At 36.1% G+C, this 22,479-nt stretch overlaps 1 protein-coding gene across 2 annotated transcripts in view; it reads right to left on the reverse strand.

Annotated features, from left to right (window-relative positions):
* MAGI2 (membrane associated guanylate kinase, WW and PDZ domain containing 2) overlaps window positions 1–22,479 on the reverse strand; it is a 1,338,731-nt gene that overhangs the window by 331,584 nt on the left and 984,668 nt on the right. For both annotated transcript variants that reach the window (XM_060020317.1, XM_060020318.1), the window contains exon 7: window positions 13,752–13,809. In XM_060020317.1, coding sequence (XP_059876300.1) covers window positions 13,752–13,809 — 58 coding nt within the window. The remainder of the gene's footprint in view (window positions 1–13,751; window positions 13,810–22,479) is intronic.

Genomic DNA, 22,479 nt, shown 5'->3' on the forward strand with positions numbered 1-22,479 from the left:
ACAGGACTGGGAGAAACAGAGACTCCACTCCTGGAGGGCACACACAAAGTAGTGTGTGCATCGGGAACCAGGGGAAGGAGTAGTGACCCCAGGGGAGAATGAACCAGACCTACCTGCTAGTGTTGGAGGGTCTCCTGCAGAGGCAGGCGGTGGCTGTGGCTCACCATGGGGACAAGCACACTGGCAGCAGAAGTTCTTGGAAGTACTCCTTGGTGTGAGCCCTCCCAAAGTCCGCCATTAGCCCCACAAAAGAGCCCAGGTAGGCTCCAGTGTTGGGTTGCCTCAGGCCAAACAACCAACTGGGAGGGAACCCAGCCCCACCCATCAGCAGTCAAGTGGATTAAAGTTTTACTGAGCTCTGCCCACCAGAGCAACAGTCAGCTCTACCCACAACCAGCCCCTCCTATTAGGAAACCTGCACAATCCTCTTAGATTGCCCCATCCACCAGAGGGCAGACAGCAGAAGCAAGAAGAACTACAATCCTGCAGCCTGTGGGAGAAAAACCACATTCACAGAAAGATAGACACGATGAAAAGGCAGAGGGCTATGTACCAGATGAAGGAACAAGATAAAACCCCAGAAAAACAACTAAATGAAGTGGAGATAGGCAAACTTCCAGAAAAATAATTCAGAATAATGATAGGGAAGATGATCCAGGACCTCGGAAAAAGAATGGAGTCAAACAAAGATCGGGAAGATGCAAGAAATGTTTAACAAAGACCTAGAAGAATTAAAGGACAAACAAACAGAGATGAACAATACAATAACTGAAATGAACACTACACTAGACAGAATCAATAGCAGAATAAGTGAGGCAGAAGAACGGAGAGGTGACCTGGAAGACCGAATGGTGGAATTCACTGCTACAGAACAGAATAAAGAAAAATGAATGAAAAGAAATGAAGACAGCCTAAGAGGCCTCTGGGACAACATTAAACACAACAACATTCACATTATGAAGGAGAAGAGAGAGAGAAAGGACCCGAGAAAATATCTGAAGAGATTAGAGTCGAAAACTTCCCTAACATGGGAAAGGAAATAGCTACCCAAGTCCAGGAAGCGCAGAGAGTCCCATACAGGATAAACCCAAGGAGAAACACACCGAGACACATAGTAATCAAAATGGCAAAAATTAAAGACAAAGAAAAATTATTGAAAGCAGCAAGGGAAAAACGACAAAAACATACAAGGGAACTCCCATAAGGTTAACAGCTGATTTCTCAGCAGAAACTCTACAAGCCAGAAGGGAGGGGCATGATATACTTAAAGTGATGAAAGGGAAAGGGAAGAACCTACAACCAAGATTACTCTACCCTGCAAGGATCTCATTCAGATTCGATAGAGAAATCAAAAGCTTTACAGACAAGCAAAAGCTAAGAGAATTCAGCACCACCAAACCAGCTCTACAACAAATGCTAAAGGAACTTCTCTAAGTGGGAAACACAAGAGAAGAAAAGAACCTACAAAACAAACTCAAAACAATTAAGAAAATGGTCATAGGAACATACATATCGATAATTACCTTAAACATGAATGGATTCAATGCTCCAACCAAAAGACACAGGCTTGCTGAATGGATACAAAAACAAGACCCATATATATGCTGTCTACAAGAGACCCACTTCAGACCTAGGGACACATACAGACTGAAAGTGAGGGGATGGAAAAAGATATTCCATGCAAATGGAAATCAAAAGAAAGCTGGAGTAGCTATACTCATACCAGATAAAATAGACTTTAAAATAAAGAATGTTACAAGAGACAAGCAAGGACACTACATAATGATCGAAGGATCAATCCAAGAAGAAGATATAACAATTATAAATATATATGCACCCAACATAGGAGCACCTCAATACATAAGGCAACTGCTAACAGCTGTAAAAGAGGAAATTGACAGTAACGAATAATAGTGAGGGACTTTAACATCTCACTCACACCAATGGACAGATCATCCAAAATGAAAATAAATAAAGAAACAGAAGCTTTAAATGACACAACAGACCAGATAGATTTAATTGATATTTATAGGACATTCTATCCAAAAAGAGCAGATTACACTTTCTTCTCAAGTGCGCATGGAACATTCTCCAGGATAGATCACATCTTGGGTCACAAATCAAGCCTCAGTACATTTAAGAAAATTGAAATCATATCAAGCATCTTTTCTGACCACAACGCAATGAGATTAGAAATGAATTACAGGGAAAAAAACGTAAAAAACACAAACACATGGAGGCTAAACACTACGTTACTAAATAACCAAGAGATCACTGAAGAAATCAAAGAGGAAATCAAAAAATACCTAGAGACAAATGACAATGAAAACACGACAAACCAAAACCTATGGGATGCAGCAAAAGCAGTTCTAAGAGGGAAGTTTATAGCTATACAAGCCTACCTCAAGAAACAAGAAAAATCTCAAATAAACAATCTAACCTTACACCTAAAGGAACTAGAGAATGAAGAACAAACAAAACCCAAAGTTAGCAGAAGGAAAGAAATCATAAAGATCAGAGCAGAAATAAATGAAATACAAACAAAGAAAACAATAGCAAAGATCAATAAAAGTAAAAGCTGGTTCTTTGAGGAGATAAACAAAATTGATAAACCATTAGCAAGACTCATCAAGAAAAAGAGGGAGAGGACTCAAATCCATAAAGTTAGAAATGAAAAAGGAGAAGTTACAACAGACACCGCAGAAATACAAAGCATCCTAAGAGACTACTACCAGCAACTCAATACCCATAAAATAGACATCCTGGAAGAAATGGACAAATTCTTAGAAAGGTATAACCATCCAAGACTGAACCAGGAAGAAATAGAAAATATGAACAGACCAATCACAAGGAATGAAATAGAAACTGTGATTAAAAATCTTCCAACAAAAAAAAGTCCAGGACCAGATGGCTTCGCAGGTAAATACTATCAAACATTTAGAGAAGAGCTAACACTTATCCTTCTCAAAGTCTTCCAAAAAACTGCAGAGGAAGGCACACTCCCTAACTCATTCTATGAGGCCACCATCAGCCTGATAACAAAACCAGACAAAGATACTACAAAAAAAGAAAATTATAGATCAATATCACTGATGAATATAGATGTAAAAATCCTCAACAAGATACTAGGAAACAGAATCCAACAACACATTAAAAGGATCATACACTATGATCAAGTTGGATTTATCCCAGGGATGCAAGGATTCTTCAATATACACAAATCAATCAATGTGATACACCATATTAACAAATTGAAGAATAAAAACCATATGATCATCTCAATAGATGCAGAAAAAGCTTTTGACAAAATTCAGCAGCCATTTAGGATAAAAAACTCTCCAGAAAGTGGGCATAGAGGGAACCTACCTCAACATAATAAAGGCCATATACAACAAACCCACAGCAAACGTCATTCTCAATGGGGAAGAACTGAAAGCATTTCCTCTAAGATCAGGAACAAGACAAGGACGTCCACTCTCACCACTATTATTCTACATAGTTTTGGAAGTCCTAGCCACGGCAATCAGAGAAGAAAAATAAATAAAAGGAATACAAATTGGAAAAGAAGAAATAAAACTGTCACTGTTTGCAGATGACATGATACGATACATAGAGAATCCTAAAGATGCCATCAGAAAACTACTAGAGGTAATCAATGAATTTGGTAAAGTTGCAGGATACAAACTTATGCACAGAAATCTCTTGCATTCCTATACACTAATGATGAAAAATCTGAAAGAGAAATTAAGGAAACACTCCCATTTACCATGGCAACAAAAAGAATAAAATATCTAGGAATAAACCCACCTAGGCAGACAAAAGACCTGTATGCAGAAAACTATACGACACTGATGAAAGAAATTAAAAATGATACGAACAGATGGAGAGATATACCATGTTCTTGGATTGGAACAATCAATATTGTGAAAATGACTATACTATCCAAAGCAATCTACAGATTCAATGCAATCCCTATCAAATTACCAATGACATTTTTTATGGAACTAGAATAAAAAATCTTAAAATTTGTATGGAGACAAAAAAGACCCCTAATAGCCAAAGCAGTCTTGAGGGAAAAAAACTGAGCTGGAGGATTCAGACTCCCTGGCTTCAGACTATACTACAAAGCTACAGTAATCAAGACAATATGGTACTGGCACAAAAACAGAAAAATAGATCAATGGAACAAGATAGAAAGCCCAGAGGTAAACCCACACACCTATGGTCAACTAATTTATGACAAAGAAGGCAAGGATATACAATGGAGAAAAGACAGTCTCTTCAACAAGTGGTGCTGGGAAAACTGGAGAGCTACATGTAAAAGAATGATATTAGAACACTCCTTAACATCATACACAAAAATAAACTCAAAATGTATTCGAGACCTCAATGTAAGACCGGACACTATAAAATTCTTAGAGGAAAACATAGGAAGAACACTCTTTGACATAAATCACAGCAAGATCTTTTTTGATCCACCTTCTAGAGTAATGGAAATAAAAACAAAAATAAACAAATAGGACCTAATGAAACTTAAAAGCTTTTGCACAGCAAAGGAAATCATAAACAAGACAAAAAGACAACCCTCAGAATGGGAGAAAATGTTTGCAAACAAATCAACGGACAAAGGATTAATCTCCAAAATATATAAACAGCTCATGCAGCTCAATATTAAGGAAACAAACAACCCAATCCAAAAATGGGCAGAAGACGTAAATAGACATTTCTCCAAAGAAGACATATGGATGGCCAAGAAGCACATGAAAAGCTGCTCAACATCACTAATTATTAGAGAAATGCAAATCAAACCTACAATGAGGTATCACCTCACACCAGTTAGAATGGGCATCATCAGAAAATCTACAAACAACAAATGCTGGGGAGGGTGTGGAGAAAAGGGAACCCTCTTGCACTGTTGATCAGAATGTAAATTGATACAGCCACTATGGAGAACAGTATGGAGGTTCCTTAAAAAACTTAAAGTAGAATTACCATATGATCCAGCAATCTCACTACTGGGCATATATCCAGAGAAAACCATAATTCAAAAAGACACATGCACCCCAATGTTCATTGCAGCACTATTTACAATAGTTAGGTCATGGAAGCAACCTAAATGCTCATCAACTGATGAATGGATAAAGAAGATGTGGTACATATATACAATGGAATATTAGTGACAAAAAGGAACAAAATTAGGTCACTTGTTGAAACATGGATGGATCTAGAGACTGTCATACAGAGTGATGTAAGTCAGAAAGAGAAAAACAAATATCGTATATTAACGCATATACGTGGAACGTAGAAAAATGGTACAGATGAACTGGTTTGCAGGGCAGAAATTGAGACACAGATGTAGAGAACAAACGTATGGACACCAAGGGGGAAAGCCACAGGGGGTGGTGGTGGTGGTGTGATGAATTGGGCGATTGGGATTGACATGTATACACTGATGTGTATAAAATTGATGACTAATAAGTACCTGCTGTATAAAAAAATAAATAAAATAAAATTCAAAAATTAAAAAAAAGAGAGAACAGATGAAAAACCAAAAAAAAAAAAAAAAAAAGAATAACACAGGAAAAGGGCCAAATTTACCCTTGTTAACACAAGGTGCAGTGGATATTCCTTGAACTAGAAGAGACCTTAGCAATCACCTAATCCAAACCACTCATTTAACAGATAGAAGCCAGCGAGGTTAAGCGTAATTTTGAATTTTGTAAATTCAAAACCATGAATACAAAAAAGGAGAAACTATTACTAATATTATGGTCTGTGACACAAAAACAATTTTGAAAAACATTATTTGCATATTGAAAAAGATGAAATTATAGTTCTCACGTGGGGCAGGAGGGCATTACATTTTACCTCTTAAAGGTGACAATCTTCTGTTTTATTCATAATAATGTGCCAAAGAATGACATCACTCTACTGCTTCCTCTGTTTGACTAAATTTCTCCATCCTTCTGATAGCATCTCTCTGAGCCGAATGTGATTCTAGTTCTGTATATATTAAAGATAGGAAAGACATAAATGCCGCCAAACCCTTTAATTCCAGAAAGAATCCATTTCCAGCACTAAAGGAAAACCCAGCCATTTTGTTTGAGCATGCTAGTCTCCACACGACATGATCCTGAGGGATTTTTAGGATAATTTTGACTCTAACCAACTTTTCACTTCATGTGTTCACTTCAGAACTTAGTCTCAGTCTAAGATATGACGCCAAAGTATGTGGTGATACAGAGTGACAGCATGGGACAATTTGCAGTTCACTCACAAGAAACCTAGCATGTTTAATCCACAGAGAAATTAATAACCGAAAAAGGTATTTCACAAATTACAGAATGATGACAGTGATGTACTTCTTATTATAACATTGCCTTGGCAAAAGCCAAACAGAATTCTCCAGTGAAAGACGGTGGCAGCTTTCTCTGCGTTGCCAAGCAATGAGCTACACGGAATAGAAATAGGTGGTCCCCTCGTCCAGCAGGAGGGACAGCACTTCTGACAGCATCCTAGGACCTCTCGGTGCAGAAATGACACTCCCCACATTCACCTGTTCATACCCCTCTCAACAGGCTGTCTGAAAGTCCCTTGAACAACATTGTCTAAGTGCAGTCTGACCTCCCTGCCTTCATATGGCCAGTCTCGAGCTCTCATGGTCCTATAAAAAAGATGGAGTAGAAGGAGGGAGCATGGTCCTTCCTTGGGAGTATACAAAATGGTGTTTCCAGTTCTGACCATTCCTGCCATCTCTCCTTGCGATGATGAGGGCTCAGGGACATTGCTGCCTCTACCACCAAGTTCCCCTGCTCTGTGCTACCCGTTGTGATCCTGTGCTGTTTGCCTGTGCTTAACCTCTCCAGAAGTGCCTAAACAAGAGCCCAATTTAATTTGCTAGATTGATAAAAAGGTTTAAAGACAAACAAACCAAAAAAAAAAAGACATTAGTGTTTACATTGCATTCATCTTTCTTCACAAACACATTCTCAAAGGAAAGATGATGCTGGAGTAATAATTCTTTTGTCTTTTATTATTGACTTCAAGACAAAAAATGATTTATTAAAATTGTAAAAATAAAAAAACACATGGAAGTCTGATGTCAAAGTGAATAAATTATCGTTATTTGTAAAAGTCCACTTGCAATTAAACCTATTTAAACTTCTGGGTGACTAAAACAGTTTTTATTTGGAAACAGAAAATCTGCTAAATAAGGTAGTTTATGAATAAGCAGTTGCTAACAAAAGTGTATTCAATTACAGAGTCAAGTTTTCTTACCTTTAGTTGAAAAAACCTTCAGGGGAAGACAAGGTAACTGGTATACAAGATAAATGTTGATCATATTAAAATGAATCAGCAATGGGGAAATATCTTACAGCATGAAAAATGATCTCTAATCTCATGTAAGGGCTTGATGAGGGGCATGTATCCAGATCTTGACTGGATGGTAGTGGTGAGAAGGGAGATTGGACATGAGACTTCATTTTGATTTGAAAGACTCATAATTTGAAAATATTTGAGGGACCCTGGCATAAAGCGTAAAAGGAAGCCATAAGCTTTTCTACTGATCTGTGGTTGAACTGCAGTATTAAGAAAGTAGATCAATAGCCAGTTGAACTTTATATAATACAAGCAGGTAGTACAGAGTGGGTAAATAAGAACTACCAACTACAAGCGAGCAGAAATGCTACCATAGTGTAAAGAGCATGTATGTTGAGCTAGGAGATCCCTCACAATGAAGCTTGATCGCTTGTCTTCTCCAGGCTGAAAGGAGGGATGCCACATACTATGACCTTGGCCTCGGTCAGCCAGGAGGAGGTAGAAAGGTAAGTGTAATGACTTAGCCAAAAAGAACCAATTGTAGTTTGGTTAGAAATAGAATACTCCACATTTATTTCAATGTCCTTATTCCTTTCATTAACCGATTTATACTTGTTTAACAAATATGAGAAATACTTTATAAATTAAACAGCTTATAATAGTGTAAAAACATAGCTACTCTACTAAAAGGTCTTTCTTAGCTCTACGTGCATCAGACAGCTGCAACCTTACTAGCCATATGCCCATTGAGAACTCACTTAACTCCTCAGAGATTTGGTTCTCTCATTTGTAAACGCTGTGATCATCATCTGGGACAATGGACGTGAAAGTAGTTGAAAGTTAAAATAGTGCCTTAAACATCACTATCGTTATTATTATCATCACAACTCTCCAGCTGTATAAGATGGCATGTACCAGAGATAATTACAACAAAAATATCTTCTTTGGGAATTACCCTGAAACCTCAACCCCTCTGGAAGCCATGGAAACACCACACTCTGCGGTCCTTGCTTCATCATTTTCAGTGGGCTTATGGAATTAGAATAAATGCTATTTTTTTAATTCAATGTGGCACACTCTAACCGTGAGATTAAGTTATATGTTTCTTACAGATCAAATACTTTCCCTTAGAATTGTTCACTGCTGGGGTGTATTTTACCGTGAAAGAACTGGAAAAGCAAGTAGTGCCAGAAGGAGAGTCCTTATCTATGTCACTGGGATACATATGATAAAATACAACTAACTAATATTTGTTGAGCACTTCCTACATACCTGTGTTAAGTGCTAAACACCAGCTGTGTGATGAGACTGCCTAGATTCATATTCTGGCTTCATTATTTAGTACTTGTAAAAATATTCTGTGTCTCAGTTTCCTTATCTATAAAATGGGGGTAGTAACACAGACTTCATAGTTTTGGTTGTTGTTTGTTTTGTTTTGTTTTGTTTTGCTTTGTGAGGATTACATGAGTTAGTATATGTAAAGCACTTAGAATACTGCTGGGCACGTAGTAGGTGCACAATAGAAGTTCTTCCCCTCCCCTCCCCTCTCTCCTTTCTCCTTTCTCTCTGGTCTTCATCCTCCTCCACTTCCTCCTTCTCCATAATCTGTCTACTCAAGGTCTCACAGCTAGGAAGCTGCAGGGCTGACATACTGTGAAACGCTGCAGCCCATACTCTCGGCCACTAAGTGATAATAATTGACATGACCAAATGCTACTGACAAAATTTAGAGCTCACTTTAGATGAGAACATCACTGAGCAAATTCATCAGCAGTGCACTTCAGTGTTCTATTACACAAATCTGTTAAGCTGGAGAAAGGATTTCTTTGTTAAATAGCTGTTTAAAAGCAGCAAAACAGTATGCTAGTTTTTGAAGATTGAAGAAAACGTTGAAAGTTTGAAAAATTAACTTTCAATATAGAAAAAAGATTCTCTAAGAACAAGCAAGATTTTAAAAGGTATTCTTTTATGTTGATTTCTAATTGGAAATGTTTTACATTTATGCTGACTTTTCAAAAATTCTGAAGTTAGTAAGCATTTTCTTAGAATATTTAGAAAACTACTCAAAGGCATGAAGGAGAGAAACATTCTTAAGATATGCAATTGAGTTAAAATCCTCTCTAACCACTTTCCAACTTGCTACATCATGACAAATACTCATCATTAACCATGAAACGAATGCAATTTTCCTTTCACATTTAATGTTATATTGGAGATATTATACAGTATCTTTCATACTTTCTGGAACTGCACACAAGTAACATTTCATAGTAGCAGATGTGTGATATCACATGAAAACTTGTAAAACCTTTACATGAAAATCACATCTGTCAGTCTCCACTATTATTTTCACGGTAGTTGTATGGTTTGCTTCTCCGTCTGTGCCAGCAAAGGCAGCTTTGCATGAAAGCTGTCCCAGGAAATTGTGTCTTCTGGGCTAGCTAGTTAAGCAAATTGTATAACTGCCATTGAAACCAAAATGTAACCCAGCAGACATAATTCCACAAAAGGGGAGAGAAAGACACATTTATACAAAAGTAACCCAGCAGACATAATTCCACAAAAGAGGAGAGAAAGACACATTTATACAAAAGTCACAGCTGTTCAACTCTACATTTTGCACTTTTTCATTAAAGAAATTTCCCTTTCTTTATGAACAGTGACAGTTACATTTCTAGTTAGCAACTTCAGGACTTTGTAATACATTGCTAAGTGCTGTACTATCAAGGATTTAGTGTCAGGAAAACTAGGGCTAACCTCTTTCTGCGTCTACATTGAGCAGAAATGTGGTCTGTCTGTCCTGTCTTCAGATGAAATAAGGAAAGATGTTGAGTATGGCTCACTGTTCTCTAAAATACAGACCTGCGTGGCTGTCTCTATAGCTCCAAACGAGGGGCAACGTCCCTATGTTGAGACCCACATAGTATGGACTCTTCTTCATTCAGGACTTGCTAGTCTCACTCTTGGGGGCTGTGGTGTCCAGGGCCACTCTCAAGTCATGGGTAATGGAGCTGGTGGCTCAGAATGAGTGAGTTAGAAGCCAGCCTGATGGGGCTGTGCACAGCATGGCTCCCACTGTCGGAACCCTCCCGTGACACTACTAGAGTGCAGCCAGGGAGGAGATGTTCTCTGGGGACTCCTTATTCTTCTCCAGTGACGAGTCCCAGAAGCTTGTTCAGACCATCATGTGAGGATTATGAACACTACGTTTATGGGATGCGTTTCGAGCAAGAGTTTGGAGCCTGGGCTCTGCAGTCACAGTGCCTGAGCCCATTCCTCTCAATAATGTGTGATGCTGGGTAAGTTACTCAACTTCCTCAGCCAGAGTTTCCCCATCTGTCAACTTAAGACAGTTTGCCTCATTACACTATAGAGAGGATTATAAACGTGCTTAAAGACTGTTGAGCTCTTAGCCCGCTTCATGGCGCATACTGAGCCCTCAGTAGATGTTAACTCTTTTGATGACATGATACTTATATGATTATGATGATAATTCTTCTAAGTTTTAAATATATTAAACCTATAACCTTAAAATTGCATTTGCCCAGGACAGCATTATGGCACAGTAAAGTCACCAATAAATAGTGGTCAAAAATGATTCAATCCAGGTTTTCCAGTTTCAAGTTGTACAGACACTTTCCTGCTATTGACTGCTGAAATCCTACCTGCTTGTCTGAGGTTGGATGAGTGTGTGTGCAACTGTGTCAGAGGCACAAGGCTGATTTCAATCTGACGTGCCCTGCTGATGACAGACAGCCCACTCCACAACTTCCTCTCCCAGCTGTTGGTCTGTGTGAAGAGTAACTGACTGCTAAGTTAGACTTCCAGTGTCCCTGCATAGGCTTTTTTGCCACTTGGTAGGAAGGTGGAATGTTTTTCGTATTTTGTAACCAGATCTCTAATTGTGTAATTGGGTATGTAATTAAACACCAAAAATGATAGCTCTACAGAGAACCCACTATGTAATATAAACATATAATGTTCACAAGTTGAGGTATTTTAATTATTTTCTTCCAAAAGACATTTCCAAGAAATATTGGCATAGAGTTCTACTTAAAATTATCTGGAGGTTTGGATTATCTGTCTCAATTTTTTGATTGGTCTGATACACACACACACCTAACTGTTGCTATTGGTATACCTTATGGAATCATGTAATGGGGAAAAAGCCATGACAAATAGTAGAACTGGATGCAGTCTGAAGGAAGTTAAACTATTTGACTCACTATGACCTGTATCTAAGACCTCACAATCACCTGAAATCTAAAACTATTAAATGTGTTAGTCTGATCTAATTATATTAAGATATAACTGACTAAATTACAAATAATTTTCTTACTATGGTGATGATACATGAAAAATGAAGTGAAGAAATGTAGAAAGAAATGTAATTTAAGCAAAAACAAGTACAAAGCAAACCATGTGAAATGTAATGATAATGAGGACCATTTTCTTTTACGCTTATAGCTAATGTCCAATTCAATAGCTAACTACCAGCAGCAGATCTTTACTTGAAGAACACACGCCTCAATGATCAAGAAGGTAGGAAGCATTGCTTTCGGTCATGTGGGTCTCTCACCTCTGTGACAGTTAGACAGAGAAAGAAGGTTTGACTTAAATACTGTTTCTCACATTGGAAAGCAGTTGAGGACATGGAAGAAGAATCTGAAGATTTCAAATACGGCAAAGGGTCAGCAAACCATGTTCTGCATGACAAATTTGGCCAGCTGCCTGTTTCTGTTAATACAGTTTTACTGGAACATACTACACCCATTCATTTAAGTGTCGCCTACGGTTGCTTTCAAGCTACAACAGCAGAGCTGAACAGTTGTGACAGAGGCCATTTGGCCCCCTAAAGTATTTGTTATCTGGCTCTTTATGGAGTTTGCCAATATCTCAACTTAGAAGAAGGTTCTTGTTCAATGAATTCTGCAAGAGAGTGTATTAAAGATGAGATCTGGTATGTCACATACCTCCATTCTCTTTCCTTACATGGAAATATCTTGGATTTCAGATGTAATAGGTTTAGGCAAGGGACAGTCTAATTCAACAAATTAAGAGAAGGTAGCACTTATTGAAAATCTTTAATGTTGATAAATTTAACCAGGAGCTGCAGCTACATTATTATTATTAAAATATATGTGTATTTTAATTGATGAGCAATGTAGTAGGAATAGGAGCCTTATAACTATTTACAAGTGATTTCCCTTTATTTTTGCAATTAGTGATACCTCCATGTACATATCTTAATTTTTGCATCTACTGAGCATCTACATGATGTTAGAGAATTAGATACTATGTTAGAAAATTGCGTTTGGCAAAGGAAGTGAATTCACCTTCCCTGGAAATGACTGACTGTGGTGCCAAAATTGGGGTTTTTCCAAATGAAGATGGTGGGTCAAACTATTCAAGACAAGTGTTCATGAAGGAGATGCCCAAGGGCAGGGAGCACACAGGTCGTCCTCATCAGCACCTCCCCAGTGCAGAGAAGGGCCTGACGCTTCGTAAAAGCTCAATAACAATTTGAACAATTTACTACAAAAATAATTTAGCAATAATGCCATTAGTCTGTAATCCTCTACCATCTAGATTATTATTGCTAAACAGAATATGATTGGAGAAAACAGAGGTAGATCTTGATGGAGAGTGAGAACATCTTCAGTTTTTCATCCTCTGCATTTGGGTTTTGTTATTCACCCAAATAACATTAACAACATGACACAATAGATAAAAAATAAAAATTTCTCTATCAGAAGAAGAGTTCTGGAAAAGTCAGTCACGTATTTAACTTTTGAAAATTATGAATATTATTTGATTTTCCTAAGAAAAAGATGTGTATATAACTGAATCCCTAACAGGGGCTTCATCCTGAATAAAAGGGTGCATAGAGGGGTAACTCATATTATGCTAAGATACATACATTAAGGTAATGAAACCTCCAATAGATAACATAAAAGTCCAATCTACAAAAAAAATACCCTTGATTTAAAATGAGGCCCTAAAAGAGAGGAAAAAAAATCTTAATTTTATTTCATCCCTCAACTGGAAAGTATGGCTGCTTCATTTAATTGACTCTGAAATGTGGTTTAATAGAGTATCTCTTTTACACAACTAGTCAGCTCCCAACATTCTGATTGCAAAATGAAGGGCATTTACTTTGATGTCTTTAATTATCACTCATTTAGAGGACAGTGTAAAACACATTTTTCCAACTGGTGTTTTAGAATCGTGAGTCAAAGGAAAGGAATGACAAATTAGCCAGCTGGAGAGCAAGAGACAGCTAGCTAGTGCTGCTAGAGTCTTTGTGGGTACTTCAAAGTAAGACGACAAAGGAATAAAGGGACTGTTAGCCACACAAGCTCAATAAATGAAATACTAACACAATTTCACAACACATTAATAACAAGTTAATATCAAACTTAGAGACTTACTCAACATAATAAGTGCCATATATGGGATCATCGATTTTTTCCCAGCCATATGGAAGCTCTGAAAAATAAAGAGTTATTTCTTTCAGTAAGTAACAGATAACACTATTTCTAATAAAAAGTAATATAATTTAATTGTTCGTGGATTGCAGAAATAGTCTACTAAAGTGGAATAAAGCATTCAGAGTCAGCACCAAATTTCAAATGCATATTGTAGGGACTATAAGAAGCACTGACTTGAAAATTGGCACTTAAAACACAGAACTCTCTTCTCTGCAGATGTACTGCTGGGTCTAGCTGTTTATCCCACGCCAAGCAGTAGAATGGCACGTTATCATGTTATCACCACTCAAGGTAATACAGAAGGCAAATCGCTTTCCTGAAAGAGCGTACAGCTTTCTCATTTATTTGTATTGTTAAAAGGAGCATTTCAGGATGAAGATCCTATTTTCAAAATATATTTCTGAGAATAGCAAATTGTTTCTGATGACTGAAACAAAGACATTATACATTCTCAATTGACACCCCACTTTTCGAGATGGTTAGCTTGCTTTTCTCTCTCCATGGGTCAGAATTTGAATACTGCCAATAAACTCTTTGGGTATATTTTTGTATAAAGTCTAAAATTCTAAACACACTTTCCTTGACAATATGGTTCATATTTTCAATTCTCCACAGCAAATTTTAATAAATACACGTTAAAATATCAACAATACAATAAAAGCTACTTTAAGCAAAAACATGTTATTTGAAAACCAGGTTTTGTGTTATGATACTGTTTCCAAATACACTAAGCCTTTATAATTATTAACTCCTATAAATATGAAGAATATTCTAGTTTCCTCATATACATTAATAATACATATATAACTTGAAATCTAAGTAAGATATATTGACACGCTCTAAGTAATATGTTTAAATGACACTTAAAAGTTTTATTTTTATAAGTAGTAACACATTTTCACCATAGAAAAGCAGTTATAAAAGAAAATTAGAATCACCTGCAATCCTGCCATCCAGAGATAAGCGTGTATGTGTGTGTGTTTGTGTGTGCGTGTGTGTATAATTTTTAAAGACATTAGATCATATAGTGCATATTATTTTTACAGCCTAGTATTTCTACCTAACAAAATATCAAGGGCATCTTCAATGTGAATGAGTGTTACTGCAAAATATCTCTTTTAAAGTGGACAGTAGTGGTGTGGGGTGTGGCCAGAGCCTGTGTAATCTCACCAATCTTCTATTATCGAACATTTGGGACTCTCCAGTTATATATCATCTGTGTTGGACTTACTAAAGCCTAAATCTTTCATCATTTTCCCAGTAATTTAGTCATGATAAATTCCTAGAGGTAAAATTTCAGATTAAAGGGCATGTACCCTTTTATGGCTTTTGATAAATGTATATCTACATTTATATCCAAGTTGTTGCCATTCACTCACAAAAGAGAACCAATTTATAACTTCACTGGGAGTTTATGAATTGACTTTGTTTCTCTGTACCATCAAATTAAATACAGGTCCATAATTCCTCATCCAAAACTTTTTGGGACAGAGACGTTCTAAAATTCACAATTTTTCTGATTTTAGAAGGATAACACGAGGCAAATGCATTCTGTTCCATAACACCTCAAGCAGAGTCTGAAAAAGCACCTTATAATCAAAGCCATGAGTATTTAAGCAGCCCAAACCATGTGATTCTCACTAAGAGGCACAAAAAAAGGACCACTTCACATCAGTTAGCACTGGTCTGCCAGCATGTCCAGGTCAGGTTAACTTTTGCTGCCAAATGAGTATAAAAGGCAGTTTTTAGAGCTTTTGAATTCTGGATATGCAGATAAAATACTGTATATCATTATTTTAAAAATCAACAAAATTGTTTTTTAAATAGTATCTCATAGTTGTTTTAATTTGCCTTTCTTGGATTTCTAGTTAGTTTCAACATTTTTTATTTGTTCATCCTTGGGCAACTGTTTTTTCTTTTGTACATTTCTTGTTTTTATAAATCCATTCATAAGAGTTTTTTTTTTTTTTTACTTGTTAAGAGTATTAGTCCTTTGTTACATATGTTGCATATATGTTTTTAAGAGTTTGTTTAGATTTTAATTTTGTTGAACATTTTCTTCAACACAGTTGTTTTAATTTTTGATTGGTAAATTTCTCAGTGTTTTCCTTTATGGCTTCTATCATTGGAGCTTAGCCTAAATACTGAAGAAATTTTTCAAGTTTATTTATTTTTTTTAATATAAAGTCTAGGCTATGCCTTGGTTTAATAATTTTTGGATTAAGTCATATGTTAATAAATATACAATACCAAATTGTGAAGCATCTTAAGAAATTTTTCTGTCAAAATGATAATAAGAATATTACTGAATATTTACTATGGTCCAGGTACTGATGGATTTTCCATGCACTAACTCATTTTATCTATACAACAACTCAGGATTTAAAAACCCTGTACTTTGGTTCCAGAGACCTTAGCCAATTCAGATATCAATTTAGGCACTCTGCTTAATACAGCATAAACAATACTTAATTTAAACTAATGAGAATAACTATCCAGATGATGTTTACCAAATTCCCCAAGCTATTGGAGAATTTGGCTATTAAAAAGAAAAATCCATTTGACAAACATCTACTGAGTGCCTTTTACAAGTAGCTTAAGTAAAAGAATATACAGAGAACAAGAACTGATATTATGAATATTTATTATTAATATGACTGAATACATGGATTCATATATATAATAGGTTTAATATCACCTGATGAATACAATAATATGTAAAATAATAATATTTAATAATTTTCAGAGTAAAAGACTAACGTGGTTAGTTTTATGAATACTAGTCCTACTTCCTAATGGCACTGCCAAATGGAAGCACTTCATGGTCAAATTTTAAAAAATTATCTTCTACAGTGTAATCTATTCCTTCACTTAGTCCTTATCTTTGGCTTTTTTTTTTTCTGAGTAAATTACTAATGCTAAGCAATGTATCTCCAAAGTATACAGTTCACTGATTCTTTATCTTTGTGGATTTACAGTGCCAAAGGTTCTGGAAACAATTCATTGGCATTCTTTCCCATTTGCCATCATGAAGTGTGCATCAGAATTTAGGGGGAATCTGATTTGCTTTTCATACGATATTAATATAGTTTGTTTGCTTATTTCATATTTCCAAAATAAACTTAATTCATGCCTAAACAAAATTATATATTATAAATATTTATACTTTAAGATGAACTATTAAGTGGTCCTTGACTCACAATTTGAGACAAAATGATACACTGTAGCTCTAACCTGTTACAAAGAGCTGTCATTCATTTCATTTACAAGGTCTGCAGAGGAGTGATGGTTGAATGTTACAAGAAACAAGTAATAGAATACACACTGCTTCATTTGTAAATATGACAGAATAGGTATAAAATCTACAACCAATGCTTAAAATTGTGTGTGTGTGTGTGTGTGTGTGTGTGTGTGTGTGTGTACATATACAGGAATGTGTATGTGTATGTATATATGTTTGTGTGTATGCATGTGCATGTATGTGTGGACATGTGTTTGTGTGTATTCCCATTAACGACATTCTTCCTGAGTGGCAAAGAAAAGCCAAGTCATAAAATAAATTCTTAAGATTAACTGAAGAGTATACGTGTATATGATAAAAACTTAAGACAGTTAAGAATCATCTTTCACTATGAAAAATTAGCTATCTGGACTTCAATTCGTTTTTAAAAACCAACTGCTTCTTTTTAAAATTAAGCTAACAAACAAGAAAAAAGAATTTCCAATTTGGTACTATTTGCCCAGCCAAGCCAAGTATGCAGCTTGGAACTCTTGGGTCCTGGGTTATTTAGAATACTGTATTCAATAATACCTGACAAATCTGCAGATGATTAAGGTCACACTAATGAAAGCATAACCTATACTATGCAACAGAGAAAAATAAACACTTGAGATCAGCAAGGTTAATGCTGTATGAAGAACTGCTGTAACTGAGATTTTCTTCAGGCCATGGAACCATGGGGAAAATTCAGTGATTAGATATTCCTATAGTGATCCACTCTGCAAAAGTCTGTGAAAATGTCTAGGTTAATTTGTAGTCAGTCATATAAGCTTCGTAAAACTTTAATAGAATCAAAAATTAAAGAGGCATCTAGTTCAGCTTGGATTCTGCCACAGCCACCATGCTCTTCTTTTTATTTACTCGCTCTGACCAATTCTTATTTATTTGTTAGGTCCATTTTTGTTGCAGAAAACTGGCACTCCTTTATTAGCTCAAAAAGACATTTTTCAGGCTACAGCTGGGCAACTTGTAGAATCCAAGGATAGTATTCTTTATGGAAATGGGACCCAAATACTGAAAAGCTATAAGGAACCTAAGATACACTATCTCACTACTTTGATCTCTGAGTTTCCCAATTCTGTACCCAGCCTCCTCCCCAGCAACCACCCTAATTCATTAATCCAGTTCGTTTTCTTCAAAATAGATCCAAGTTACTTAGCCCGGCAGATCACTGTAATGGCTGTCCTCAGGTCAAGAGCCCACTCACATATTAATCAGGTATGGCTGGGGGCTGTGCCCATTTTTTGCCACATTTGGCAAACACAAGTGGAGGAACATTCTAGAAAATAACAGGCCAGTACTCTTCAAAAGTGTCAAGGTCATGAAATAGAAAGACTGAAGTATTGTCACAGTGTGTAGAGGAGACCATGGAGACACGAAGAGTAAATGCAGGGTGGGATCTGGACCAGAAAAAGGACATTAGTGAGACAACTGGTAAAAGCCAAATAAGACTTGTAGATTAGTTACTAGTCTACATGAATGTTAATTTCCTGACATCAATAATTGTGCTATGAAAGATGTTACTATTAGGGGAAGTGAGGTGAAAGGTATGTAGAAAACGCTTTGTACTATTTTTGTAATTTTTCTGAAATCTAAAATAATTTCAAAATGAAAAAAAAACTGAAAAAAGCTACTTCACCAACTCTCACTATTGAGTAGATGACTTCTACTCACACTTTATTAATATCCAATCAGATACATATAACACTGAATTAAGTTGGATAGTGTTAAATTTTTAAACAAAATGAGAATGTAGGATCTCTGCATTTTTAGTCTTCTTTTATATTATGTTGACTTTTAATAGATATTTCCAAGAAAGTAACTTTTAATTTTGCTATATTACCTTTTTTCTTCCCCCCCCCCCCCCCCGTTGCCTATCTTTCTGCTCACTGGAAAAACTAGGTAAACGCCATGTTCATGTTTAAGTGTTACTGCATCTTGAATCCTAGAGATACAAATTCAATAATATGAGTTCAAAATCTGGAGTCCGGTTTTGTTCCTTTCCTGGGGGGCAGCATCTTGTATGGGTCATAGCATGGGTTACGTTAATTCATAAAAGTTGAGTGAAGGCCCATCCTGGTGGGCAGTTTAAAAAGCCAGGAAGGTGGACCAATTTAGAAAGCATACTAAGTACTAAGATTTTGGAGACAGGAACAGGGACCAGAATGGGGGACCATTTCCTTCAATCCTATGTTATTTTATTTGGACTTTCTTTCTTTCTTTTTTTTTGAGGTACGTGGGCCTCTCACTGTTGTGGCCTCTCCCGTTGCGGAGCATAGGCGCCGGACGCGCAGGCTCAGCAGCCATGGCTCACGGGCCCAGTCGCTCCACGGCATGTGGGATCCTCCCGGACCGGGGCACAAACTTGTGTCCCCTGCATCAGCAGGCGGACTCTCAATCACTGCACCACCAGGGAAGCCCTGGACTTGCTTTCTTAAAAAAATTGAGTTTCTTGCTATGGTGCTTTAGAGGTGATGACATCACAAGAGAGCATAAGAAACATATAAAAGTTCCCTAGGTAGAATAACATGCAATATAATGATAGCTACTACCCATATTAAAATCTTTTCCTACAATTTTTATTAGATTTTTGCTGTATACATAGTATATTAATTGGGAAGTATAAATAAATTTCCCTGGAAAAGTCATTTAACTTTTGCTCCCAAGGAGTATAATTATAAAAGTAAATTCTGAATTCATTCTTGTTTTTAACAAAATCCATAAAAGAATGATATGTTAATCACAGTCACATTTCCCTACATAAAGATAGAGTTGAGAGTGTATACTTCCAGACCTTTTCCTGTGTGTCAGGACTCAAATTTGCTCCTATTTACCAGAGAATTTTATTCCATTCAGTCACAAAAATAAACAATCAAACAAAACAACAAACTTTAGAACCTAAAATTGAAAATAAAAATTGTTCCTGTATGTTCTCTTTTTCATCTTCCTCAGAGAGTGTCTACATGCAAGAGCACAAACCCAGTTGATATCATGGAAATATAGGCTAAGAAGTCTTCATTCATGGGCCTGGGTATAGGAGTTTTACTACTTTTTACAGTGGAAAGGAGAACTAGCTGATCTGTATTTTACAGCACTGGCATTTAATTCATGTTACCATATGGATTCAGCCTGAGTATTTGATTACCCCAGTATTATAATGGGTTTTAAAAGTATTAACCACAATTTCACGGGCTTGTTGTTGATAAAACATACAATGGCACAAATTCCAACTAAATTTATTCCTTAATGTATCTTACCAAATTTGAGTAGAAAATGTATAAGCTTTTTCTGACAGATAGTGATATATAAAGAAATGTGTGCTCAATATTCAGGGGCCCTTTTCTACCTGGAAAAAAAGTTGTCAAATATAAACGTGAACTTTTGCAATGTTCACTTAAAGATGACAGAGTAATATATTTGAGACGGTGACAAGAAGTGGTGTCAGAAAGGCATGACATAAAAAAAGGATGCTGTCTGGTAAAGATTCAGAAAGTCATATTAGGTTTAAGTTTGCAAGCTGCACTAGAAGGTGAAAAAGGGATGAATCTAGTAGGTGGGTTTTTTTTTGGTTGTTTGGTTTTGTTTTTCAATTCCTAGAGCTTTGGAAAAAGGTCTGGCCATAATGAAAGATCTGGGAAACAACTATATGTTAGGACTTCAAATATACATCTCCAGTTTCCTCTTAATTTCTGTAAGCCTGTATTAATCCATCTATTGATCTATTTATCATCATCATCCACTTAAGATCCTTTATTGAAACATGCCAGGCTCCTATAATGTAAAGGCTGATATTTAAAGTTTGACCTCTCCACTTACCCAGAAAACCATAAATATCCACTAAGAGAACAGTAAAACCATCTATAACCCACATCTACAACATAATTAGGAGAAAGAAAATACTATGCACTTGAAAAGGTATATGTAGGTACAGACATAAACACCCCAATCTAGCAGAACCAGCTCAAGAGCCCATTCTGGATCAAAAACTCAGGTGGAGAGTGTGCAGAAAAGAAGAGAGGGAGCAAGGAGCCCAGGGTGTGGAAGAACAGACAAAATCACCCTCAGAAAGATAAAGTCCTGTCCTGAATTGGAAAATGCTAACGGACATGGTTGATCAGAACACAGCTACTGGGGAACCGAAAAAAAGATGTTTGAAAGTGAGCAGAATGAGAGATGGAGTCCTAGGAAGGCACTTCTTAAGAAGAAGAGGGAAATGATGTTGAAAGAGGAAATGGCCCATGGAAATTTGGTTACGATAGGAAAGAATCATGAGGTAAGAATCACAACTTCTGTTGTGTCTGAAGAAACAAAAAAAGAATCATAAGACATACAAACTATTCTCTCTGCAAAACAAATATATCATCTACTAAAAAATTAGTGCTTCACAAAATAAACAGAAGAGGGTGCTCATGGACTAAGAATGTAGTAATCTACCAAACTCTTTTTATTTTTGCTTATACAAAACTGTTACTGCCGGTTTAGGAAAAACATAAAAATAAATAGAAAGTAGATAATATTCATACAAAGTTATTATAAGAAATCAGAAATGAGAGTCAAAGCAATATGACTAATAAAAAAATATTATCCTCCTTCAAGCATAAACAAAAGCACAAATGAGAAAACTGTAATGAAATCTCAAGATATTTTCAAACAAGCATTTATAAATATAAAACAACATTTTGAATCAGAAATTTAAAAGTTCAGAAATGGACAAAGAACAGAAAGATAGTAAGAAGAGTTGACTAAAATGAGAAAATTTAAAAAAAAAAAAATAATCTTTGAAATTAAAACTAAATTACAAGGTGCCCAAGAGAGAATCAATTCAGTTGGAATTATAATAAGGACCACTGAGGAAAGACATGGCAATAGGCAAGAGAACAAAATGAAATCAACAAATAGTAAAAAACAATCAGAATGAAGTCATCCATATAGAACACAGGCAAAGATAATCCAGTATATGTATAATTGGAATACATAAAGACAAAAATAACAGAACTAATACTTAAAATTATAATCCAGAAGAATTTCCAGAAATAAAATAACTGCATATATTTCTATATTGAAAGAGCTGCCCAAGTACTTGGAACATTGTCCCAGAACAGTCAAATCCAACACAATAGCTATCAGTTAGTCACTAGACTTAAATTATAGAGGAAAAACTAAAAGGTAATAAGTTCCTTACAATAAAAAAAAAAAAAAATCAAGTTGATATCACATCTCTGGAATAACATACATAGCTAGACAATAATGAAGCAGCATTTTAAGGAATCTCAGAGAAAGAGTGAACCAAGGATTTTATATCCAGCCAATCAACAGTATCAACACACACACACACACACACACACACACACACACACACACACACACACACACTTTAAATACACAAGA

Source organism: Delphinus delphis, chromosome 9 (genome assembly GCF_949987515.2).
Source record: "Delphinus delphis chromosome 9, mDelDel1.2, whole genome shotgun sequence".
Lineage (NCBI taxonomy): Eukaryota > Metazoa > Chordata > Mammalia > Artiodactyla > Delphinidae > Delphinus > Delphinus delphis.